The sequence below is a fragment of the Thalassophryne amazonica genome, chromosome 3 (assembly GCF_902500255.1).
Source record: "Thalassophryne amazonica chromosome 3, fThaAma1.1, whole genome shotgun sequence".
In the NCBI taxonomy this organism is placed as follows: domain Eukaryota; kingdom Metazoa; phylum Chordata; class Actinopteri; order Batrachoidiformes; family Batrachoididae; genus Thalassophryne; species Thalassophryne amazonica.
The window spans coordinates 84917732-84944763 of record NC_047105.1 but is presented as its reverse complement, the minus strand read 5'-3'; the positions used below and the strand labels follow the sequence as shown (position 1 = coordinate 84944763).

At 43.6% G+C, this 27032-nt stretch overlaps 1 protein-coding gene across 2 annotated transcripts in view; it reads left to right on the top strand.

Moving 5' to 3' along the window:
* The window catches only part of vdrb (vitamin D receptor b), a 188669-nt gene that overhangs the window by 153316 nt on the left and 8321 nt on the right, over positions 1-27032 (top strand). For both annotated transcript variants that reach the window (XR_004559640.1, XM_034167006.1), the window contains exon 8: positions 3706-3857. Coding sequence is in view for 1 of the 2 variants with exons in the window: in XM_034167006.1 (XP_034022897.1) it covers positions 3706-3857 (152 nt within the window). In the remaining variant the exon portion in view is untranslated. The remainder of the gene's footprint in view (positions 1-3705; positions 3858-27032) is intronic.

Genomic DNA, 27032 nt, shown 5'->3' with positions numbered 1-27032 from the left:
TGGGCCATTAATCCCCCCTCGCCTTCCGCACTTTGTTCTCCGTTTTGTTCTGATGAACTCCTGATGGATATGATCCAGTATCGAAGTGTCAGTGAAGTAGTTAGCTCTCGTAACTCCAGCAAAGTCTCTTGACTGTACAAGCGGATTGTTGGTGTCAGCTCTTCACACTTTCCCATGTTGATGTCACTCAGGTGTGCTGTTGTGAGCAGCAGTAACAATGACAGCCAGAACCACACAGGCCAATAATCCACACAATCAAAGGCATTCTTGATGAGTTTATCCTCTCATCCAAACAGTCAACGACTGTATGTTGTTGTAAAGCGAGTAAAAACTGTGATCAGACATTTAGTGACACAAAACGTGGAAAACAAGACACAAAGAAATGGAGCATACTGACATGTTGTGCGCAGCTGAGCAGTGCACCTAGCGCCTTCACGTGAGAAGCCATTCACTCGTCTCATTCATGTCCACATCTGCTGGCGTGTCTCCAACCGGCCACTTGCGCATGTCTTGTGATCGACGCGCCGCAGGACACTGCGTCATGTGGAACAGAGGCTCACGTGGGTGACATGACAGTGAGATCGCCTGCTGCATTCTGATTTGATGGTCCGTTTCAACCTGGGAACAGCCTAGAGCACAATCTAATTTGTGACATCATAGTCCATTGAGGCTCCTGTTTGTTAATGTGTGTCAACATGTCCATCACTATTGCACATGCAGATGCAAATCCACCTCCACTTTGAAACTGTTCTTCCTTCCTTCCACATACCACACCGCTGTTGTACTGTTGGCACTGTTGGCACACATAATCCTGAAGCACCTTCACATACTTCTCTGCCACTCCAGACTCCCTCACGTACGTATGTCATTCCCTAACTCCATTGTCTGCATCTTTCTGTAAATCCAAACCACATAGTACATCTCCTTATGGCCTTCTCTATGCTTATCCATCAACACTCTCAAAGCAAGCTTCACTTCCACTGCTTTATCCTGGCATGAAACCATATTGATGTGCAACTATTACACATCACCCCTTTTCTTAAGCCCCTTTCACACCGGCGCAAATGTAGAGTTGCATATTGTCTACGCCGAGTTAAGCAGCTCTACACTTAGTTTTTGCTCCCTACACAGCATTATGCTGAGGTCTACGTGTGGAGGACGCAAAAAATTAAACCTGTTTAATTTTTTCTGCATAGAGTGCTGGACACAGAAAGCACACAGTTTTTAAGTAGGTCTGTGCAACATAGCACTACTGCATGCAAGTCTGTGCAACACAGCGCTACTGTACACATCCAAAAACTGAGTGCGTGCATCCAGAGTGAATCAGCTAGAGTACAGGTGTAGTGTGCGTGTGTGGCTGCATGATCCACGGAGCCTGCAGTGCCTCTGTTTGCTCAGAACAGGTGATCTAACTGGTGGATCTCTCTCTCTCTCTCTCTCTCTCTCTCTCTCTCTCTCTCTCTCTCTCTCTCTCAAAAGCTGACAAGAAACGGGATGTTTAAGTATGCTTGTGAGTTTAAATGAAATATTTTCTACTTTTGGGGGGCATACAGCGGACTCTGAACTTTGCAATCTGTTTCATGTAGACAGACTGTTTCATTCACACATGGATTAAATATTACCTGTTCGATTCAGTCCAAAACATCATCACAGTCTGAGGAACACTATATCCACATTAGGCTTGAGACCAGAGGATCCTCGGTTCAAATCCCAGCCTGACTAAGGGTCCTTGGGCAAGGTCCTTAATCCCCTAGTTGCTCCCGGTGTGTAGTGAGTATAGTGAGTACCTTGTATGGCAGCACCCTCACATCGGCGCTTTGAGCATCTGATGCACATGGAAAAGCGCTATATAAATGCAGTCCATTTATTCTGTCCACATCATACCACTTTCTCTCGCTGTCATTTTCTTCATTCATCGGCTCCTCAAAGTACTGCATCCACCTTCTCAACACGCTGTACTGTGATTGTCAGTACATTTTCATCTGCATCCTTTATCACCCTAACCTGAAGGATTGCATTTCAATAGTGCTATTCCATCTAGCAGATAATCAAAGTATTTTACAATTATGCCTCATATTTACTTTCCCACCCAAGGCTGGTACCCATTTTGATAGCTGGGCAGACTGAGACAATGCAGATTAGGTATCTTGTCAAAGGACACAGAGAGGTAGTACAAGCCAAATTGAAACACATGTCTACATATTGGCAAAACAGCTCCTTATCCACTCAGCTAGTTGCTCATAACTTGTCCAGCACAGTCTTTCTGTCTGGCTAAATCAGTCCTTTTCTTTTTTTCTTAGTGTCAAATATCATGAGCATTTTGGTATATGCTACATTCCTACATGCATCTAAAAGTAAAACATTTAAAATTTTCTTAAGTAAGTTTTCCCTTTACACCTATGATGCCGTGACTACAATTAAAAGTGTGTTAACAGACACAAACACTTTCTCAGAAATCACCATAAATCTGAAGCTAACCTATCAGGGCCTGTATTTCCTGAACATTGTTGTTGCCACTGCCAGGGCGAGATGGATGTGGCTGGATTAACTTTGGAATTTATGGTCTCCTCCATAAGCCCTTCAACAACTCTCAAGATCGCGCTTTTCAGCTTATGTCATTTCCATTGCTACTTCAGTAGTTTCATTTTAAAAAGACAGATTCATAATTTGAACCATGGCACTGATTACACATAAAAAGTCAATTGCAAAACAGCATGAGATATTTGCAGATGATTAGGAATGTGGCTGCTAAAGTTTTAACTAGAACGAGGAATTCAGTCACCCGTGATCGAGAGAGCAGATTTTAAGGTCTTGATGATAGCATATAATACACTGAATAAGTGTGCACCTGCTTATTTTGCAGAACTTATTAAAAGGCTTACTTTGTGTTCTTAAGCTTAATAAGAATTTTGTGGGCTGATTGCCTGCCAAGCCCAGAAACTCCACTTCTGTTGAATCTTTCAACACTCACTATAAACCTATTTATTTTCTCTTGCTTACATTTGGTTTGTAGTTGTACCTTATATTACATGTATGCAGTATGTTGGTTTGTATGATGTTTATTTTTGTTTTTTAGTTTTAAATTGTACTTATGAATGTTCATTTGTTTTGTCTTTATGTTTATTATGTAGAGAAAGCATTTAGAATTTTTTGCCTGAAAGTGCAGCGTAAATAAATGTGTTGTGGTGAAGAGTCTTGCACACGTAACGCATCAAGAAGAAGTAAAGTGGACAGCATTTGTCTTTTCTTCCTTCATATTATGTATTAACAGTTGATAGACTTTTAAAAGCTTCAGTTCAATTTCAGTTAAATTTATTTTTATAGCACCCAAATCACAATATAGGTCACGTCAACTCACTTTGCAAGGCTAAGATGTAACCTTCCTCAACCCCCAGAACAAGCACATTGGCAAAGGTGGTGAGGAAAAACTCCCTTGAGTTTGAATTCTGATGAAAGAAATCATTTTTTAACTTAAATATGCAGCTGAGAAGCTTATTATATTTGAGATACAATGTCACACAGTGTAGTGCTTCTCAGTACATTTAGAATTTTTTCACCGATGATATCACATGCTTTTGGCTCAGTATCCTGTAATGTTTTGATATAATCAGTACTAAATTATTTAGGATTGTTGAGGACAATTACTACAATCATTCATTGTTGTGAGATAGTCTACAGATTAACTGGGTAGTTCTGTGCCTGTAGGGAGCTGACTGCAGAGGACCAGATTGCTCTGCTTAAATCCAGTGCCATTGAGGTGATCATGCTGCGTTCAAATCAGAGCTTCAACTTGGAAGACATGTCCTGGACCTGTGGTGCACCTGACTTTAAATACCAGATCAGTGATGTCACAAAAGGTCAGTCCAAATCCTATCGCATGCACTGCTGTTTTGGAGATAACATAGTGATTCTGAAAATACTGTACCCTGTGTAGGTGCACATTGTTTTGCAAAAAAAAAAAAAAAAGAAATTGTGGTTGTCAAATGAATGTTGGTTGGTATCTGTGGAACAACAGTTCTGCTAGTCAGTTTACCACAAATTTGTAGTAGAACTATAGCTGTTGAGAAATAGACACCCACTTATGATGGTTCTCACTTCTCTTTCTGCTGTTTGCTGAATATTAACTTAATTTGGGCTTTTAGAACTTAATTAGTTTTGGATGAAACACTTCAAACGGTCCTAAATTTGATTTGCAATGAACTGAACCTGTTCTTTATTGCTGGAAATGCTGTAACAGTGGCCACTTTATTTGATTAAGTATTGTAAGTTGTTATGATTCCTCAGGAAAACTGCAAAGTGAGGGGTCAATAGAGTACACTTAGGTATAACAGAGGCATGTACTACAGTGAAAGAATTCACATGCTGCAGTTAAGCAGCAAAACACTGAACAGTTAGAGTTAAATTCATTATTCAGTTTCAGTATTTCAAGTTTGTCCAAATTGGAAACCATCTGTATGTTCACTCTCGGACTTGTGTGCCCATTTTCCTGTTTGGAATGAGTAGATTTCATTCCAAGTTTTAACTTGGGTCCCGTCCACTCGGAGACAAGTTTAGACGTATCCGCAAAAGTTTTGTATTGTATTGGCGTTTCATCTACATGGAGCCACCTTTTTCAGAGCCCAAAAAACAGTACTATTTGAAAATTGGTTCCAGTTTTCATGTGAATAGCCTATATGGAACTTTTCTGAAATGATGATGTCATAGCTCCACCTCTCTAACCTCAGCTGCTCATATTGAATGATATGTTGTTGTTGTTGTTGATAATGTAATTTAACATACTTGTTTTTTTGTCTCGTTGGATCCTTAATGGGATTTATTTTCATCGATAGTAGAATGCTGAAAAGACAAAGGATGGCTGTGGTGACTGCTGGTCGTGAATAAATGGAGCACAGTGATGCCGATTAAAAAAAAAAAAAATTGCAGAAAGGACTTTCAGCTTTTAAAATAAGTTATTTTTCCAACTTGGTGGTGGTGGGACAAAGCAGCGGCATCCTCCAGCTGAGGCTGAGAAATGCACCCGGAACAAACACAGTGGGGCTTCTTTAAAAACACTGCGTTTATTCACAAGCAATTTCCACAATAAGGAATTAAAGAATTTTGAGACGGCGTTTACACATAGACGGTAAGAGCTCCCGGAAGCGTCCCGGAAGAGTTTTTGGCTCCTCCGGGCTGTCTTAGGGATCAAACGCCTTTGTTAACGCCGGCGCTAGGGGGCGTGGCTTAGTTCCGGCTTCACCGGGAATCATCGAAAAAATTATTCAACATGTCAAATAATTCCGGGAGCGCTCCCGTAGAATTCGCATGATGACAGAGACAATGCGAACAACGGCATTTGATACTTTTTAATCGCCGTTTCATCCTGTCCCTTCCTGTAGTGCCGCAGTTTACACCGCCATTATTCGGCGGCCGGCGTTGTATCCCTAATCAACGGCGTATAAAATGGAGATAGAGCCCACATCGGCATACACAACAGCGTTTTAACCGGCGACAGAGGCAGACAGAACAGCGTTGCTAGCGAACAGTACACCGTTCTAAACGCCACCTCCCGGTTAAAACGGCGTTCCAAATGGCTGATAGGCGGCGGTCAGTATAAAAACGCTAGCGCGCTGCATGCAGGCCTCTCACTCGCGGCCAGCTCCAGATATTTTTGCAGAGAAGCTCCAGTATGCCTCCTAAAAGAAAGTTGGCAGCGGCAAGGACTTAAAGAAGAAGGAAACCAAGAGGTCTGGTTCAGAAGCAGAGGGGAGGCCTGTGGTGGAGACGGAGCAACACGTTGAGGAGGGGGAAAGGAAGGAGAAGAAAAGGCTGAGGATGATCTTCCTCCCCCTGCAGTGACAGAGGCATGTATTCCTGCTGCTTCAGCCTATTATACTCTGGGGGCGGTGCCTATATGCAAATGATCCTGGAGTAACGCAGGATTTGCCTGGATAAAAACCTGGGTATTAACCAGTGGTACACAGGGCATTATCGGCGGCAGCAGAACACCGCCGTTCTCACGCGCGTCTTAACCTGCGATTGTAAAGGATAGAACTGGGTATTAACCCCCGTTGCCTGACGTGTGCCGGATGCTACGGCGTCAAAACGCCGCTTTATTCGGCGGATTTAGCGGCGTTTTATCCACCTATTTGTGGATAGTACAGCGGTTAAAACGCCGGCGAAATGCTCCACCCCTTTCCACCGCGAAAACAGCCGGAACTACCGCGAACTTCAGTCTACGTACTACCCGCCGACTAAACCGTCTATGTGTAAACGGGGCTTTAGTCCAAAACAAGGGCATCTTCTATGGATTGGAACAGCAGGGTTCTAGCTAGAACCATTTTAGTGCTGGGTAAACTATGTGATTGCAGCTCATGACTGGGGGTCAAGGGGGCAGAGCCCCCTGAAGCTATATGGTTTTATACTGCTAAAGCGTTATTAGCAAGCCCTATTTTAACTAATTTTGAGTGGTTTTAGGTACATTGAAAGCAAGAATAATAGACCAAAAAATGACATTTATGTTGTAATATTTGTAATACCAAAGTTATTTTCTAAATATTTGTGTCAAAGTCTAGGGTTAATAAAATAAATAACATTGGAAAGGTTATTAAAACATTAATATTTCATGGGCATATGGGATTTGCTCTCTTCTTCAAAATGAGACACTACACCTTTAATCCAGTGACGCAGGCAGGAGTTTTTCTGTCATGACAGGTTTGTTTGTTTGTTTTTTTTTTGAGTGGGATTACATTGCTTTTTTTTTTTTACAATATAACCTCTAATTGTCATGTTTGAACAAGAGCTTAACCTGGAGTTTTTCATTTTCCTGTTTCACTGAGGCTCTTCCACCTCCCCTTTCATTCTCTTTCCTCCCCCTCCTCACTCTCACCATCAATACGGTTTTACCTCTGAGCTTTTTGGAAACAGGGAGCCTTTACACTGTAAAATAAACCATAAATTTCTGAGTGGATCAGCATCTACGGACACAGAAGGAACTCTGGATTTTTTTTTAATGAGGGATTTTGATGGAGTTTTCTTTTTCCTTTACGTCAGAGCGGAGAGTGACACACAGCGTCTCCACTTTGAGCAGCCTTTACTCAGAGCTGTGGATGACTGCTGATATTTGCTGTTTGTGGCTGACATATGAAGAAAATGAGAAATATATTTCTTATTTCTTTAATTATTTGGTTGAAATTACAAAATAAAACAAAAGTATGACTCTAAGCTTGAAATACGATCAAATTGGTACATTTGTCAGCAACATTTCAGTTCTTTTTTTGGAAAATCCATGCTGGGCAGTACAGCCAATTTGAACCTGAGAGCCGGGCATAAATTTGCAGTACTGGGCGGTGCCGCCCACCATAGCTAGAACCCTGGATAACAGTTTTCGTTAAGTTGTGATGATGAGTTTATAGACTTTATATTTACTCTGTGTGCTGCTTTATAAAGTTCTAGTTTCTGCTGCTGCATTAATTAGCGCCTTACACCAGTTATGTGCATGCTCCACATCTTCTCCATTTTTTTGGAAGTGTTATAGTACCGCATACAGCCCTGGCATATGTACTACAGTGTTTTCAGGCAGTTGAGCATGTATAGATGCAGATATTTCTTGAAACAGCACCGGTTTATGAAACAGTTTTGGAAAACGACAAAGAAAAAGGTCATATGGGGTAAGTTCCATTTCTGTGTGGACAAGGACTAAAAATGTCATTACTGGTTGCTGCTTAGCACAGCTTTACATATAGTCCTTTGGCACACATTGCAAAACTTACTTTGTTTGTTTTTAAAAACACCAGTGTCAGGCAGCCACTGGTCAGTTGCTATCAGTGGCACACTGCAAGGATGCTGTTAATTTTACTGTTACTTGTTATTGTGCAATTGCTGGGACATTTAAATGCTTTTATCTTGAAGCACACTCATGAAAAAGAGTTGTCAGCTATTGCTTTACATAATTTACATATGGATGAAGAAACTCTGCTGTTGTTTTAGGAAGTGTGTCGGCGTCGCTGTGCAGCTATGTGGAATCTCTTTAGGGTGAATCCAAGGCTGTATGTCCATGCCTTATGGGCCCAAAATGAAATGTGATATGTAACATCATTTGACCTGTGCAGCTGAGTTACTTTCACATTTCTACTCCTTTCTACTATCAGCTAAAGCTGCAGCAATTAGTTCCCCTGTTGGTTGTATTTTGCAGTTATTTAAAAAGATTTCGCCTGTCAAATGTGGCTCTTGAAGAGGAAAAAGCGTTTACAAGTTTCAAATGAGTATAAGTCACACGTTTTTTTTTTTGTGTGAGGAACTTAGTTTTTTTTTTTTTTTTTTTACTTTTATTTACATTTCCTTTTTCCAAAACCAAAAAACATCCTTTTTCCAAAAACCATCCAAAACCATATAGGCCCTATAAAATAAGAATTAAATAAATAAAAACACACCATACACCCATAACAAGTACTTCAATCAGGTCCAGTAGTTTTCAAGGATCCAAGATAAGAAATAAATGGTTGCCACACTTTTAGAAACCCGTCAGCCTTCCTTCTAAGACTAAACTTGATTTTTTTTTTTTTTTTTCAAGTTTTAAGAAAAACATAAGATTTTTCAGCTGTAAAGAAATAGATGGTGGACACTGAACTCTCCAGAGTAATAATATTCTGCAACGTGCTAGTAAAGAGGTAAAGGAAATTACATCCGCCTGCAAGCTGGTAAGTGGCACAGTTCGGACTCCAGGAATTACAAAAATAACGATCAGTGAACAAGGCTCTAGTCTGACACCAAGACCGTTAGAGATAACATCAAAATACAAAATCCAATATGGCTGAAGTTTAGCGCAAAGAAAAATCAATATGACTTAAATCACAGGGGGAGGAGTTATATCTATCTCATAGATCACAGACATTGGGCTAAATTTTGGAGAATTTAGACGATGACGTATGAATGCTGTCAACTGCTTTATCCCAGAAACCTTCCCCAAATTCCAGATCCAACTCTTGTTCCCAATTACAGATAGTTTTATTGACTGGGTGATTGTCCATTGAAAGAATCAGATTATATATCCATATAGAGGACAAGTTGGGACATGTCTATCTCGGCTTTCAGTGCTTACCAGTCGAGTGAGTATGAGAGAAATTGTGGAGAGCTGGACATGTCCTAACTTGTCCTCTAACACTCCGAAACGGAGGTGTTCCTTTGTCTCACTTCATCAGTGAATCGGTCGTGACGCGCGAAGCCTCCGCGCGGCTTTTCATGACAAAATCTCTTGTTAAAAGTGAAATCTGCCGCAAAATGGCTGATGTCCAGCTCTTGTGATAACCAGAGAAAGAGCACACGACGGTCTCGTATCCACAGAGCCATCAGCTTAGAAATGATCCAGTGGTTTGTGCCGCGTCGTCGCAGCTCTGAGCGCAGCGCACGGACCGTCCTTAAAGCAGTCCTGAAAGCTGTAGTAAAAGTCCTTATTCTCTGTGAAGCCCATAAAATTTTCACTGAAAGCCAGATAAATTTTTCGAATGGTTTCCAGGTGCCAGTCTCTAACAGCTTCTGAAAAACTTCTGATGGAAAAAAAAGTCCTTTTCATTCCGCCATTTCCAGACAATGAAAATCCGACGAGGGGGCAGGACCACTCCTTCCCAAGACGTGCTCACAGGCGAATGACGTCACCGACAGGTGTGGAAAAACTCACGCATGCGCACGAGGGCTCAAGCATGTCTGACGTAAAAACATATGAATGAAATCCATATAGTTTTTGAAAAAAATAAAAAGGTACGATACTTTATTGACAGACCTCATACAGAGCAACCCTATGTAACCTATGTACTTGAAGTCTTGCCCTTGGGGACAAAAAGGTGTACCGTATCGTGTGTTCTGTACTCCACAAGTCATGCCCTGGAACAAGGAAGAGGTTCTGAGACTTATTGATGGTGGCTCTATTGCTCAAGTAAAGGGAAGAGGGGACAACCTTGATGTGTACCACGTGACAGAGTAAAATACTGAGATTTTGCATAATTAGTACAGACAGAAGCTATGGGGAAAGTATACAAGAGATAAAGCCAAGAAATAAATCTATCACCAAAACCAAATTTCTTCAGGACTGTGAAAAGATACTCCCATTCCATTCTATCAGATGCTTTTTCAGTATCCAATGAAATTACCACTTCAGGAAGATTACTATGGTGTTTTTAGTGCAGTATATTGAAAGGATGTATATATTAAAAAAGGAATGACTTTCTTTGATAAAAATCACTTCTTGTCTTTGCACAGGTACTACGCAAATTTGTCGGTATCCAGTTCAGATTGCAGCTACTTTCTCTCCCCCGTCAGCAAGGTAATAGACAGTTTGGCTGGGTAAAGGAGCATAGGCCTGAGTCCCTGCTGGTAAAGGTTCAACATGGCACTCTTGAACTGCGTGCATTGTTTCACGACTTCGAAGCAGTAATCTTCATAGAGCCAAATCTCATGTCCATTGTAGGTCAGTTCACCCCTCTTACATGCCTTCTGAATCACGATATCTTTCATTTGGAAGCGATGAAAGCAGAAGATAACTGGTCAGGGTTTTCCTCCAGGAGCCAGGTAAGGAGCTAATCTCTGGTGTGCCCTATCCAATTCCAGCAGTGAAGTAAGCACCCCCAATCCAGAAACATTGAGGTGGAGTTGGGAGAAAAAAGCAGAAGGGTGCGGAATCTCAATAGCTTCAGGTAAACCCACAATCCGAACATTCCGGCCTCTGCTGCGTTCCTCCAGGTCTGCCATCTTGAATTTGTAACCACATCTTTTCGGAGTGCAGAGTCTTCGACCTTGAGCTGATCCAAGCGCTCAAAATCAGTGTGCGTAGATTAAAGAGAACTAATGAGTAAATTGGAGTCACGCACTGCATATTGGAGACTGTCCAGCTTGGACGACAAACTTTGAAAAGAAGGCTTAAAGTCTGCAGACAGCACAGCTCTGTGGTCTTCCAGCAGAAGGCTAATCTCCACCATAGTTACAGGTGCAGCAGCCAGCAAAGTTTCTCATTCTGACTTACTTTTAGACTTGGACATTTTTGCAGGTGATCAGAAAACAGAAAATATGAAAAATAAAAATAAAACTGGGATTCCAAATAAAAAGTAGGAGGTTTGCAAGGGAAAAAATTTAATAGTGCCGTAGAGTGAGCTGAATGCGTGTCCACTGTATAAACACCATACCGGAAGTCCGGAACTCGCTTTTTAACAAAGCCTTTCCCTGGGGGTGAGTTTAACAATGGACAAGAATTCAGTAGCACGTGTACAAGTGGCAAGGCTGGTTTCAAAACAGAGCACTTTCTGATAGGCCTCTGTGTGTCCAACTTCGGAGCAGAAATAAACATGTTACAGCCTGGTACAAAAACAGTTTTGGTATCTTACAATTTCTGCATTCATGAGAACTGTACGGGGGTGAATTTATTTTTATGTCTTAGTTTAAGATGTTTTAAAGTAATGGTCTGTATAATTGGGAGCATGGTAGCTTTGAGTGACAGCTGGTGAGTGGAGCGTTTCCGTGCCTCGTCTTTAGCTCAGAGTCCGCTTGATGTCACTGGTCGGGGAGATAGCTTGTGTGAAATATTTTATTTTACAATGATTTAAAACAGGTGTTGATTTAGTTAATTGACTAATTGGATAAGCATCAGTTTTCACCTACAGAAATGTCACACACATACAGGTGTGTGTCATGTACAGAGTAGGCGTGCACGGTTTATCCGGTACACGGTATAATTTTGGCCGTCTGTACAGATTTGGACTCCACCGACTAATCGCAATAATGGCTGCACAGTTTTTCGATCCAGGAAAACTCTGTGAAGCAGATGTGTGTGTGTGTGTGTGTGTGTGTGTGTGTGTGTGTGTGTGTGTGTGTGTGTGTGTGTGTGTGTGTGTGTGTGTGTGTGTGTGTGTGTGTGTGTGTGTGTGTGTGTGTGTGTACCAGTTTGTTGGGGGGGGGTTCAATTTATTTCATTTATATAGTGCCAAATCATAGGAGAGTTGCCTCAAGGCACTTCACACAAGTAAGGTCTAACCTTATCAACCCCCAGAGCAACATTGGTAAGGAAAAACTCCCTCTGAGGAAGAAACCTCAAGCAGACCAGACTGAAAGGGGTGACCCTCTGCTTGGGCCATGCTACAGACATAAATTACAGAACAATTCACAGAAACAATTCACAAAACAAATATACAGGAAATGCTGTTGGTGCACAGGACAGGGGTCTTCAGCACAAATACAACTCCCATCTCTGGATGGAGCTGCACCTTAAACAGAGAGAAAAAAACAGAACTCTGATCAATCACTTAATAAGTGACTTATCAGACACCACTAATGTAAGAAGCATGATGTCAATATTCGTGACAGCAATACCACGTGCGAGAACGTAAGCTGTACATTTCCTCTTTTACCGACTTTGTGCTTTAAATGTGTGGACTTTTCTAATCCATTTATCAGCGTGCGCGCTATGTAATATGATGGGAGACGAAGGATTAAAATTAGAAAAGTGTCAAATCACAGCCTTTTATGTTTGCTTTAACAGGTGCACGTCAGGCTGCGGGTCTGAGTCTGAGCACGGTGTGAAAAAAATAAATGGTTGGACTTTTAATCATGTAAATTTGTCCGGTCCCACATGTGAGGGGTATAATGAAACTACATTGCGATCGGACAGGACATTTTATCGGATGTGAATGAAAAATCCATTGTACAAAATCAGTTATACGGTGTTTGTTACATGGAAAGCAATAGAAAAACTTTGGGACTTTTTTGTCCAGTGACTGCAAATATCTTGTTTGTACAATGACGGTTTCGGTGAGTGTTACTGTACATGGGACTGAACAATAAATTTACCTCTCAAAGCTTTGACGATGAAGTCGGCTTCCATCCCGCACGGCTGACTTCATTTTCCGAAATTTTTCTTCTGTTCGGATCTGAAGGGAATGTGTACATCTTGAAGCCCTTGCTGGATCTATTTGTGCATCCAAATGCACAACATTCCGTTATTTTCAGCGAATAAATAAATAAAATAGCTAGATTTACATGCAGACACATTAACAGCGAATGCTATTTTGAACCCATGATGGAACGAGTCACGTGAGCAATTTTTTTCGACTTGTCATGTCGCCACTCTCTGTAATAAAGGAACTCTATTTCTGAGCTGAGGTGACTCTGACTGCTGTTCATGTAAGTTTGTGAGAAACTGTTCTGTCGCTGATATTTATATATAAAGCTGTTGTTTCTTTATTTCAGCCAATACACTGGGGGAAGGTGGAAGCTCCGTTGCGACCTGAATCAAACATTTGAGAAAGCGCCACATTTAATAATGCAATGATTTTTTTTTTCACCGGCGCAGAAAGACAAAATCAGCCAGGTAATGTCAATTTACCCAGACTGACTTCAGATATGAGTAAATTAAGTATTTTTTCTAACATGTTTTGGTGGTTTCGTGCTGAGTTTTGTCACTGAGGAAGTGACCGTCCTGAAAGCGCTTCATGTATTCAGAGCGGAAGTGCCATCTAGTGTTCAAGAGATGAAACTTCAGCCACTGACCATAAATGTATTTAAGTCTTTCACCAAAACATCAAATCTAGGCTTGCATCTTAGATGTACCTTCTGGCAAATTGTACCAGTAGTTCTGAGATCTGCACAATAAATGTTTTCAAAATTACATTATATGTGTTTTTATTTTTTGTTATTTTTATTTATTTATTTTGACCAATTTACCTTTGTTCAGGGACCCATTCAGAAACACATAATTTTTGCACTTAGGTTTATATCATGATATATTACCGTGAAGGGATTCAATTTATACCGTGATATGAATTTTAGGTCCTATCGTGCAGCCCTAGTACAGAGTGAATACTACGATTAATAATGCTTGAAGACTAAATGCACATAAAATGAGTGATCAGCTTTCACTTGACTGCTTCTTGTGCAGTCTCTGTGCAAAAGTGCAATCGTATAATTAGGCTACAGGTCGTGGTATGGCTGTACACACACAGAAACAGGGATGCTAATGCACTTTCTGTTTCTTCCCTCAAAATGCATTGTAACATATCCACAGTAAGCCTTGTGGGTATGGATTTCATTTACCTTTCAGACAAGACTCCACTTTCTGGGATCAACCAAAGAATGTCATTCATGACCAGCTTACCACACAAAACAGCCACTGTCTGGCTCAGGAGAAGCAGCTCTGTTGTGCTCTTCTTAAACTACCAGTAAATAGTTGGTCTGAACATGACTTGTACAGATATGTCCTTGCAATAATTAATTGGTTTAATTTCAAAAGTAAGCATTTACCTCGCTTCAGTAAGATAGTTTTGAAATACAAAAGCTTTAATTAATAATATGGCAGTTCATTAATAATATTTTTATTAGGTATTCACATCTAGCATTGTGTATGTCTTTTTACTTTTTTTTAATCTGCATATTATATAGGGATGGGTATCAATAAGATTTTATCTATCAATACCATTATCGATTCTGCTTATCGATCTGATTCCTTATCAATTCCCTTATCGATACCTCTTGTGAATTTTTTGTGTACTAAAAGTAGGCTTTACAGGTTTTCTATCTTTTATTCTTTTACTTTGTTTTTTTAATTATGTATTTGAATTTTTAATTTTAATTTATTTATTTTAATTTTTTATGTTGAACTGTTCTATGTGAGGTGTTTTGACATGGCTTTTGTTGTGATTTGGCGCTTTATAAGCCAATTAAATTGAAATAGAATTGAAATTGAACATTTAAAGTAAATACATATGAAATTGGTCACTGGATCCTTAAACTTTGGACATAATAAACTCTACATGGTGGATCCTTGATCCCTGGACATAAATAGAAATAAACAAAATCTGTAGTTTTTGTCAAAAGCATTTCCTTTCAGACATTATTGGCATTAATGTCTTTCCATACATCTGAGCTGAGCTCTTACAGCTGTGCTGCACTGCATGTCAGGATGTAATTTATAAAGAATGCAGGACGTCTCATTTTGGGAGGAAAAAAAAAAACGTTTTAGTCAATTGTAGATTCTTGTCTGTATTACAACATACAAGAGGTGTCATTTTATTTAAAGCGGCAGTTCGTTTTGAAGTTATTAATTCCGATCAAATTATTTCATAATGATACTCGAAAAGAACCGGTTCTCGATACCCAGCCCTAATATTATATTTTGTATATTTTATATTTTTATAAGGAGGAGTCAAGGAATTTCATTATACATTATATAATGACAATAAAGTGATTATGATTCTGATATCTTGGTTTCAGCATCCAGAATGATATGACTGGTCATGGTATTGGACAGTGGATTAGCGAAGGAGATTAATTGTGTTCTCATGGAAAGATACTGGAGGCTTGTGCAGAACTCCAGAATTTATGTGTGTGCCTAGTCTCTTAATGCTGACTGTAGCTGTCATCTCGTAGAGAACTTTGGGTTTCAGTTTAAGTCTGCCATCTTCTCTGCGTCCCAAACTTAATCTCACTAGACTTCAAGATCAGTGCTTTGTTCCCATTTACATGTAATTTGGGTGGAGGGCATGCAACACTGTCCAAACAAGTGATCTGCAGGGAATGGGGGATATCCTGAATCTTGCCAAGTATTGTATAGGAGCAGTGGTGGGCACAGCTAACCAAAAAGTTAGCTTCGATGACAGATAATCAGCTCACTGAAAAGTTATCTTTTATGAAGCTAAACTGATAAATCACCCAAAAAATTATCGAAAGCTACAGATAACTGATAACTTTCAGTATTGTACACTTGCAACTAACAAGCTGATTCGCTTCTGATAGCGTCAAAGGCGACCACAGACCCAAATAATAAGTTAGTATTTCTGTATTTGTGCGTCCTGCCCACTGCTACAAGCTCCTGTTTACTACATAGCTTGCAGCAGTGAAGCAGCTGAGAGGAGCAGCGAAGCTCAACTCTCTACTCAGTAGCAGTGTTGTCGTGAGGTGGATCGGTCTTGGAAAATAAATCAGTGCTGACTTATGGTTGATTTATAAATAAAATTAATACGGATAGAATAACTCCATTAATGTCAATTCTGTCATTTGTACAAAGTTAAAATATAACATATATCTTTTAATTTTAAATAATGCAGTAATTCTGGAGTTTTGTAACAAACACAGACAGATGCCAAAGGGATTATGGGTAAAATGTGCCTCCGCTAACACTGATTGGTTCACTCATTCATTCTGTGGTGGTGTGTGTGTGTTGTTGTTTACATATAAATGTGCTTTTGTAAAATATGCATGTCCACACTAAAACCAACTTTTGATTTTATATATGTATATATATATATATATATATATATATATATACACACACACACACGAGGTCTGTTAGAAAAGTATCCAACCTTTTTATTTTTTGCAAAAACCTGATGGATTTGAATCACGTGTGCTTGCATGAGCCAACCTTGAACGTGAATTTTTCATGCCTGTCGATTGCGTCATTTGCTGGCAAGCAGCCTTTGTGTGAGGTCGTGTGTAGTGCTCTCGGCGGATTTTCATTGCAAGGAAAATGGTGGAACGACTGGAGCAGCGCTACTGCATCAAATTTTGCCAGAAACTGGGCGACAGCCAGGTGGAAACGATTCGGAAGATTCAGACAGACTGACGATCCTATGGGCATCACACAGATTAAGGAGTGGTACAACCGGTTTAAAGACGTCCTCACAATGGTGAAGAGTGAGCCACGCTCGCTCTCAGCACGTCGGCCATCAACATGCTGAAACGACCATATCATTTCCAAAGTGAACGCTGTGGTGATGCGGGGCCGTTGTGTGACTATCCGAGAAATTGCGGAAGAGGTGGACATCAGCACTTTTTCGGCACATTCCACTGTGACAGAAGATTTGCCCATGAAAAGAGTGGCGGTGAAATTTGTGCCGAAGTCGAAGGTTCACGGTTGGCTCATGCAAGCACACGTGATTCAAATCCATCAGGTTTTTGCAGAAAATAAAAAGGTCGGATACTTTTCTAACAGACCTCGCATTTATATTACTCTGGAACAAAGATGACAGACGGTGTTTGACATAAGCAAGACGTTAAAGACCAAACAGGAATCGATTGCAGTGATTCCAATTGAAAATAATGGAGAAGCAACCTGGGCTTCTTCTGGCATTTTTACATAAAACAAACACAATAACGTCTGTAAACCCAGAGAATATATTCACGAGAGTTTTAGGCACAATATACAAAGAGTTTAATGCTGTTGTCCATGTGGAGCCTTATCAGAGCGTCTCAAATGCATTTCTCCTGTCGTGAATGTACTGAGATTACCCATAATGCACCTAGATACAGCATGTCCACACTAAAACCTTCAAAATTAGTGCATTACTTTAAAACTAAAACATATATCTGATATTTTCACTTTATAAAACTTCAGACCTGATGTTAATTTAAATAACTTCTCCAAAATTAGTTTGGTTAAAATTTTAACCATGAGTTAAAACTGTATGCCTCTGGATGACTTGGGTGATATTGCCAGCATATCAGTATGGCATCAAAAGAAATGAGTTTTTGTGTTATCTGTGACCAGTTCTCCTTTGTTTGCAGAGGATAGAACTACACATCTACTACAAAATATTTAACAGGTAGCTACTCAACTGATTTTAGACTTCATAAATGTTTGTAACTGTTAAACCTGCAAAAATATGTTAGTGGTCTAAAAATTATCAGACCAAAATGTATCGGAAGATAATTGGTCGGATGACGGTTTTCAAAGTTATCTGAAAAGCTAATCTGATAATGAAAACATTATCTTCTATAATTAGTGGAACTGTGCCCAGCACTGCATAGGAGTCATGACTGGTCATAGCAGTAGGTGTTTCCATCCTGAGGGCACTCTGAATAGCAGGCAGAGGAGTTGTAGTGCATGGCTGAATCCTTGTCCCCACGCAAACTTTCCCGATACAGTGTTTTTCTTTGTCGTTTTCAAAAACTGATCTGTAACCACAGCACCATTTCAAGCTTGAAAACACTGTAGTACATATGCCAGGCCTATATGTGGCACTATAAGGCTTCCACAAAAAATTGAGAAAATGTTGTGCATGCGCATAACCAGTTTAAGGAGCTAATCTATGCAGTAGCATAAGCTAGAACTTAACAAAGCAGCACACCGAGTAAATATAAAGTCTTTTAATCTGACCTATTGTGCCCCTTCAGCCAGATTCATCATCACAGTCTGACGAAAACTGTTGTCCATATGAGACGTCCTTGTTTTGGACTAAGCTGTCTGGAAATTCTTTAATTCCGTAAAAAAAAAAAAAAAGGGGGGGTTTTAAAGAACTCCCTCTGTGTTTGTCTGCTCCGGGTGCATTTCTCAGTCTGAGCTGGAGAACTGTCCCACCACCAACAAGAAGAAAAATATAACTTATTTTAAAAGTTGAAAGTCCATTCTGCAATTTTTTTTTTGCCCAAGGGCCCTTTGAGCTGAAGATGCTCTGGTCTAAAGCCCCCCCCCCCCTTTTTTTTTTTTTTTACCTTGAGGCCATCACCTCTCCACCATCTCTGTTCTAATGACCCTCGACCTGCATACTGATTAGTTGGAGCACTGCCCCCTCCCCCCCACCCCCAAACCTACACCTCATCCCACTGCATTCATGGCAAGGAATGGCGCTGTCCTATCAGATGATTCCCCTGTACTTTCCTGTTGGCCCAGCTACTTTGAATAGTTGTACAACCCCTGGCAAAAATTATGGAATCACCGGCCTCAGAGGATGTTCATTCAGTTGTTTAATTTTGTAGAAAAAAAGCAGATCACAGACATGACACAAAACTAAAGTCATTTCAAATGGCAACTTTCTGGCTTTAAGAAACACTATAAGAAATCAGGAAAAAAAATTGTGGCAGTCAGTAACGGTTACTTTTTTAGACCAAGCAGAGGGAAAAAAATATGGAATCACTCAATTCTGAGGAAAAAATTATGGAATCATGAAAAACAAAAGAACGCTCCAACACATCACTAGTATTTTGTTGCACCACCTCTGGCTTTTATAACAGCTTGCAGTCTCTGAGGCATGGACTTAATGAGTGACAAACAGTACTCTTCATCAGTCTGGCTCCAACTTTCTCTGATTGCTGTTGCCAGATCAGCTTTACAGGTTGGAGCCTTGTCATGGACCATTTTCTTCAACTTCCATCAAAGATTTTCAATTGGATTAAGATCCGGACTATTTGCAGGCCATGACATTGACCCTATGTGTCTTTTTGCAAGGAATGTTTTCACAGTTTTTGCTCTATGGCAAGATGCATTATCACCTTGAAAAAATGATTTCATCATCCCCAAACATCCTTTCAATTGATGGGATAAGAAAAGTGTCCAAAACATCAACGTAAACTTGTGCATTTATTGATGATGTAATGACAGCCATCTCCCCAGTGCCCCTTACCTGACATGCAGCCCCATATCATCAATGACTGTGGAAATTTACATGTTCTCTTCAGGCAGTCATCTTTATAAATCTCACTGGAACGGCACCAAACAAAAGTTCCAGCATCATCACCTTGCCCAATGTAAATTCGAGATTCATCACTGAATATGACTTTCATCCAGTCATCCACAGTCCACGATTGCTTTTCCTTAGCCCATTGTAACCTTGTTTTTTTCTGTTTAGGTGTTAATGATGGCTTTCGTTTAGCTTCTCTGTATGTAAATCCCATTTCCTTCAGGCGGTTTCTTACAGTTCGGTCAAAGACGTAAACTCCAGTTTCCTCCCATTCGTTCCTCATTTGTTTTGTTGTGCATTTTCAATTTTTGAGACATATTGCTTTAAGTTTTCTGTCTTGACACTTTGATGTCTTCCTTGGTCTACCAGTATGTTTGCCTTTAACAACTTTCCCATGTTGTTTGTATTTGGTCCAGAGTTTAGACACAGCTGACTGTGAACAACCAACATCTTTTTCAACATTGCGTGATGATTTACCCTCTTTTAAGAGTTTGATAATCCTCTCCTTTGTTTCAATTGACATCTCTCATGTTGGAGCCATGATTCATGTCAGTCCACTTGGTGCAACAGCTCTCCAAGGTGTGATCACTCCTTTTTAGATGAAGACTAACGAGCAGATCTGATTTGATGCAGGTGTTAGTTCTGGGGATGAAAATTTACAGGGTGATTCCATAATTTATTCCTCAGAATTGAGTGAGTCCATATTTTTTCCCTCTGCTTGGTCTAAAAAAGTAACCGTTACTGATTGCCACAATTTTTTTTTTCTTGATTTCTTATAGTGTTTCTTAAAGCCAGGAAGTTGCCATTTGAAATGACTTTAGTTTTGTGTCATGTCTGTGATCTGCTTTTTTTCTACAAAATTAAACAACTGAATGAACATCCTCCGAGGCCGGCGATTCCATAATTTTTGCCAGGGATTGTATAAGGCTGGTCCTCCTGCCAGGATGTTGGGCATATCCAGTGCCAAGGTTCTGGTGACTGATTTGCCAAGCAGCTGCATACTTTTGAATCTCAGTGAGATTGTAACTGTGGTGAAATGGAGAGAAAGCTTCGGGAATCTGTGGCATTCCTTCAGGCCGCTGGAGATGTCATTCTTCTGTTATTGCTCGCAATCTGATCTTCTGTTGGATAGATTAGTAACATGCCAATAGATGAGGAGTAAGGACTTGTTCCTCTGTGGAAAGGAAAGGTTGATTGCCTGGATTGCATCAACTACAGAGGCATTGCACTGCTCTCTTTGTCAGGCAAGGTACTTGTAAGGGTCATTCTAAACCGGATTTAGTCCCAACTACTCGTCAATCAGCAGCTGGGGCAGACTGACTTCATGCTCATTAAGCCATCTATACACCATATCAAAGTTCTGTGAATATCTATTAAACGTGAACATCCTTCTATATCAACAGTGCTGTTTTATAGCCTTTTTTTCCTCCATTGTGTATAATTATGTTGATTGCACTGCTACATGGGTCACCTGGATAATTTCTGGGATTACCATTAAATTGCAGGTAAGACAGTCGGTCTATGCACAGGTACTGTAAGTGTTGTGTGGAATAGAGGTAGAGTCTCCAGGTTAAGTGAATTTTGTTATTCGTCACGGGTAGGTTTTGATGTCTGCTCTGTTCACTGCTTGCATGGACTGAATGTTTAGTAAGGTTGTGGAGTCCAACCAGTTGAGGAGAGGTTCACTGACCTTGACTTTGCACACACTGCTGTGATCTTTGTGTAATTAATGGATGCAGTGTTGTGTGGGCCGCTGAAGAGGAGGTACTGCTGGCCCACTACCAAAGGGCGCACTGCCTGAAGTGCGGGCTTCAGGCACGAGAGGGCGCTGCCGCCTCACAGGAACAGCCGGGAGTGACAGCTGTCACTCATCAACTACGACAGCTGTCACCAATCACCAGGTCATCACCCACACACACAAAAGCCGGACGACATCTCCACCTCGTCGCCGAGATATCGTCTACCTCTAAGGTAAATTCTCAGCCTTGATTGTGCCTACGCACGTGCTAGCTGTTCTGGTTTTTGTGATCTGTTGCAGGAGATTCAACTCGCTATTTCCAGCGGGAGGCTGGGGGTTCGTGGATTGACGAGTAGTGAACGGTTTTTCACTCCTCACTCCGAACCACGTAAAATAGGAGATTGATTCTGCACTGTGATCTGGTGTTAAGGTGGAGGTGTTTTTCCCACCCGACTACTAAAAGAACGAACTTGCTGACTTTACTGGGTGTGTTTTCACACACTCATTACATCTGTTCTTCTGCTTCCTGCCAGCAGTACCAGATCCGACAGTCGGAGACGGTGACCACCTGGGGACTCAGGACTTGGCGGCTCCAGTATCCTTCGGGTTCGGTGGTAGTGGAAATCGTGTGGGATCCGGTTCTACTCGGGACGGACGTCTCCTATCCTCTAGCCTACCCACATGTCACCTTGTATATTTTGATTGTGATCCAAATTCTATGTTTGTCTGTATTCTCGTTGTGCACGTTTCACAACATTAAAGTGTTGTATTTTTGGCTCATCTACTTTACTGCTCGGTCGGATTTAATGACCGAGCAGAACGTCATCCTCAATCGCAGGATGGAGGCTCTCACCGCGCAGGTGGAAGCGCGCGCTCAGGGCGCTGCTGCAGCTCCTCCTCCTGCTGACCCGGTGCCGAATATAGACATTCCACTGGTCATTCAACGACCCCCCCCCCCACCATCCCCTGAAGCATACATAAGTCCCCCAGAGCCGTACGGGGGTTGTGTGGAGACGTGCGCAGACTTTTTAATGCAGTGTTCGCTCATTTTTGCACAGCGTCCCGTGATGTACGCGTCAGACGCCAGTAGGGTGGCTTATGTAATTAATTTGCTTCGAGGCGAGGCACGCGCCTGGGCTACGGCGCTTTGGGAGCAGAATTCACGGCTCCTTACCGCTTATACTGGGTTTGTGAGGGAGTTCAGAACGGCATTTGATCACCCAAACAGAGGCGAGACTGCTTCAACAGCGCTGCTGTCAATGAGACAGGGGCGTCGGAGTGCAGCTGAGTATGCGGTCGACGTCCGCATCGCGGCTGCGAGGTCCGGCTGGAATACTGCTGCACTCCGCGCCGCCTTCGTAAACGGACTGTCGTCAGTCCTGAAGGAGCATCTGGTGGCTAAGGATGAGCCGCGGGATTTGGATGGGCTTATTGATCTGGTCATACAATTAGACAATCGGCTAGAGGATCGCCGTTGGGAGCGAGACGAAGGACGTGGTCGGGTACGCGCCGTCCCTCTCCCTTCCGGGTCCAAAAAGGTACCGCGCTCCCCACGCTCCACTGCCTCAGCGCTCCGTGTGGCGACAGCTCTCCCTGCTGATGATGCTATGGACACGAGCAGGGCTAAAGTCAGAGCCACTAACAGACAAAGGAGGCTGGCCCGCGGAGAGTGCTTTATCTGCGGCTCAAACGAGCATCAGCAGAGAGACTGCCCCAAACGGTTAAACACCAACACCCGCTCTTAGAAACTGGGCTAAGGGTGGGTCAAGAAATTCACGTGGGACAAACCCGTCTTTCTGCACGACTCCCAGTTATGATCCTGAGTGGGGATCTAACCCTTCAGGCCCCTGCACTGGTGGACACGGGGTCAGAAGGGAATCTGCTGGACAGCAGATGGGCAAGGGAGGTAGGGCTCCCTCTGGTGGCGCTTCTTTCGCCATTGAAGGTGCGGGCACTAGATGGCACCCTTCTCCCTTTAATCACACACAAGACACTACCTGTAACTCTGGTGGTGTCTGGGAATCATCGGGAGGAGATTGAGTTTTTTGTGACTCCTTCTGCCTCCCGCGTGATTTTGGGCTTCCCATGGATGATTAAACACAATCCCCGGATTGATTGGCCGTCTGGGGTTGTGGCTCAGTGGAGCGAAATCTGCCACCGGGAATGTCTAGGATCCTCGGTTCCGCCCGGTTTGACCGCTAATGAGGAGGTTAAAGTCCCCCCCAATCTTACGGCGGTGCCTGAGGAGTACCACGATCTCGCTGACATCTTCAGCAAAGATCTGGCACTCACTCTTCCCCCACACTGTCCGTACGATTGCGCCATTGATTTGATCCCGGGCGGTGAGTACCCGTCCAGCCGGCTGTACAACCTCTCACGTCCGGAACGTGAATCAATGGAGACCTACATCCAGGACTCGTTAGCTGCCGGGCTGATCCGGAACTCCACCTCCCCGATGGGTGCAGGTTTCTTTTTTGTGGGCAAGAAAGACGGCGGCCTCCGTCCATGCATTGACTACAGGGGACTGAACGAGATCACCGTTCGCAACCGGTACCCTCTACCCCTGTTAGATTCGGTGTTCACGCCCCTGCATGGAGCCCAAATATTCACAAAACTCGATCTTAGCAATGCGTACCACCTGGTTCAGATCCGGAAGGGAGACGAGTGGAAGATGGCATTTATCACCCCATTAGGTCACTTTGAGTACCTGGTCATGCCGTTCGGCCTCACCAACGCCCCCGCGACGTTTCAGGCTTTTGTAAATGACGTCTTGCGGGACTTCCTGCACCGATTCGTCTTCGTATACCTAGACGATATTCTCATCTTTTCCCCGGATCCTGAGACCCATGTCCAGCATGTACGTCAGGTCCTGCAGCGGTTGTTGGAGAACCGGCTGTTTGTATAGGGCGAGAAGTGCGAGTTCCACCGCACTTCTTTGTCCTTCCTGGGGTTCATAATCTCATCCAACTCCGTCGCCCCTGATCCGGCCAAGGTTGCGGCGGTGAGAGACTGGCCCCAACCGACAAGCCGTAGGAAGCTGCAACAGTTCCTCGGCTTTGCGAATTTTTACAGGAGGTTCATCAAGGGCTACAGTCAGGTAGTTAGCCCCCTGACAGCTCTGACCTCCTCCAAAGTACCATTTACCTGGTTGGATCGGTGCGAGGCCACGTTTAGGGAGTTGAAACGCCGGTTTTCGACTGCACCAGTTCTGGTGCAGCCCCATCCTAGCCGCCAGTTTGTGGTAGAAGTGGATGCCTCGGACTCAGGGATAGGAGCCGTGCTGTCCCAGAGCGGGGAGTCCGATCAGATTCTCCATCCTTGTGCCTATTTTTCACGCAGGTTGACCCCAGCTGAGCGGAACTATGACGTGGGCAATCAGGAACTCCTCGCAGTGAAAGAGGCTCTTGCGGAGTGGAGACATCTGTTAGAGGGAGCCGCGGTACCATTTACGGTTTTCACGGACCACCGGAACCTGGAGTATATCAGGACCGCCAAGCGGCTGAACCCCAGGCAACCCCGCTGGTCATTGTTCTTCGGGCGTTTTGACTTCCAGATCACCTACCGCCCCAGGACCAAGAACCAAAGATCGGATGCCCTGTCCCGGGTTCACGAAGTTGAAGTCAAAACTGAGCTGTCAGATCCGCCGGAATCCATCCTACCTGAGTCCACTATCGTGGCCACCCTCACCTGGGACGTGGAGAAGACCGTTCGGGGGGCCCTGGCACGGAACCCGGACCCAGGTAACGGACCGAAGAACCGCCTGTACGTCCCACCAGAGGCCAGAGCTGCTGTCCTGGACTTCTGTCACGGTTCCAAACTCTCCTGTCATCCAGGGGTGCGATGGACCGTGGCAGTGGTCCGGCAGCGCTTCTGGTGGGCGTCCATGGAAGCCGACGTCCGGGACTATGTCCAGGCCTGCACCACCTGCGCCAGGGGTAAAGCTGACCATCAACGGGCACAGGGACTCCTCCAGCCGTTACCTGTGCCCCATTGCCCCTCGTCCCACATCGGCCTGGACTTCACTTCATGTCACGGGCCTCCCGCCGTCCCGGGACATGACTACCATCCTCACGAAAATGGACCGATTCTCCAAGGCGGCCCACTTCGTGGCCCTCCCGAAGCTCCCTACGCCCCAGGAGACAGCAGACCTCCTGGTCCACCACGTCGTGCGTCTGCATGGGATACCCGTGGACATCGTCTCGGATCGAGGTCCCCAGTTCTCCTCTCAAGTCTGGCTGAGTACCAGCCCCCATTGTTTCCTGTGGTGGAGGGAGAGGTCGGTGTGCCCTCGGTCCAGGCCCACCTGCGGAGGTGCCGTCGGGTGTGGCGCACCGCCCGTTCTGCCTTGTTGAAAGCCCGGATGAGGGCCAAAGCCCATGCAGATCGCTGGCGTTCCCCGGCCCCTGCGTACCAGCCCGGGCAGGAGGTATGGCTTTCCACGAAAGACGTTCCTCTACAAGTGGACTCCCCGAAACTCAAAGACAGATACATTGGACCATTTAAGATCCTCAAAGTCATCAGTCCTGCTGCAGTGAAGCTCCAGCTCCCAGCTTCACTGTGGATCCACCCGGTTTTTCATGTCTCCAGAGTGAAACCATATCACACCTCACCCCGTTGTGCTCCCGGACCGGCGCCGCCTCCTGCCCGGATCATCGACGGGGAGCCGGCTTGGACTGTGCGTCGGCTCCTGGACGTCCGCCGGAAGGGCCGGGGTTTCCAGTACTTGGTGGACTGCGAGGGTTATGGACCTGAAGAACGCTCCTGGGTGAAGAGGAGCTTCATCCTGGATCCGGCCCTCCTGGCCGATTTCTACCATTGCCATCCAGACAAGCCTGGTTGGGCGCCAGGAGGCGCCCGTTGAGGGGGGGGTCCTGTTGTGTGGGCCGCTGAAGAGGAGGTACTGCTGGCCCACTACCAAAGGGCGCCCTGCATGAAGTGCAGGCTTCAGGCACGAGAGGGCGCTGCCTCCTCACAGGAACAGCCGGGAGTGACAGCTGTCACTCATCAACTACGACAGCTGTCACCAATCACCAGGTCATCACCCACACACACAAAAGCCGGACGACATCTCCACCTCGTCGCCGAGATATCGTCTACCTCTAAGGTAAATTCTCAGCCTTGATTGTGCCTACGCACGTGCTAGCTGTTCTGGTTTTTGTGATCTGTTGCAGGAGATTCAACTCGCTATTTCCAGCGGGAGGCTGGGGGTTCGTGGATTGACGAGCAATGAACGGTTTTTCACTCCTCACTCCGAACCACGTAAAATAGGAGATTGATTCTGCACTGTGATCTGATGTTAAGGTGGAGGTGTTTTTCCCACCCGACTACTAAAAGAACGAACATGCTGACTGTTTACTGGGTGTGTTTTCACACACTCATTACATCTGTTCTTCTGCTTCCTGCCAGCAGTACCAGATCCGACAGTCAGAGACGGTGACCACCTGGGGACTCAGGACTTGGCGGCTCCAGTATCCTTCGGGTTCGGTGGTAGTGGAAATCGTGTGGGATCTGGTTCTACTCGGGACGGACGTCTCCTATCCTCGAGCCTACCCACACGTCACCTTGTATATTTTGATTGTGATCCAAATTCTATGTTTGTCTGTATTCTCGTTGTGCACGTTTCACAACAGTAAAGTGTTGTATTTTTGGCTCATCTATTGTCCGTTCATTTACGCCCCCTGTTGTGGGTCCGTGTCATTACACTTTCCCAACATGCAGTGATTGCCACACTTGAGAAGCTGGGGAATAGTTCATTTGATTGTATGAATTTGATTTGAGGTGGTTCTCAATCAAGACTAAGATCTAGGCTTTCAATGACTTCTTGAACTCAGCCATCAGAAATGCTGTATGTGATGAAAGTGTCAAACACTTTGAGACATTCACTT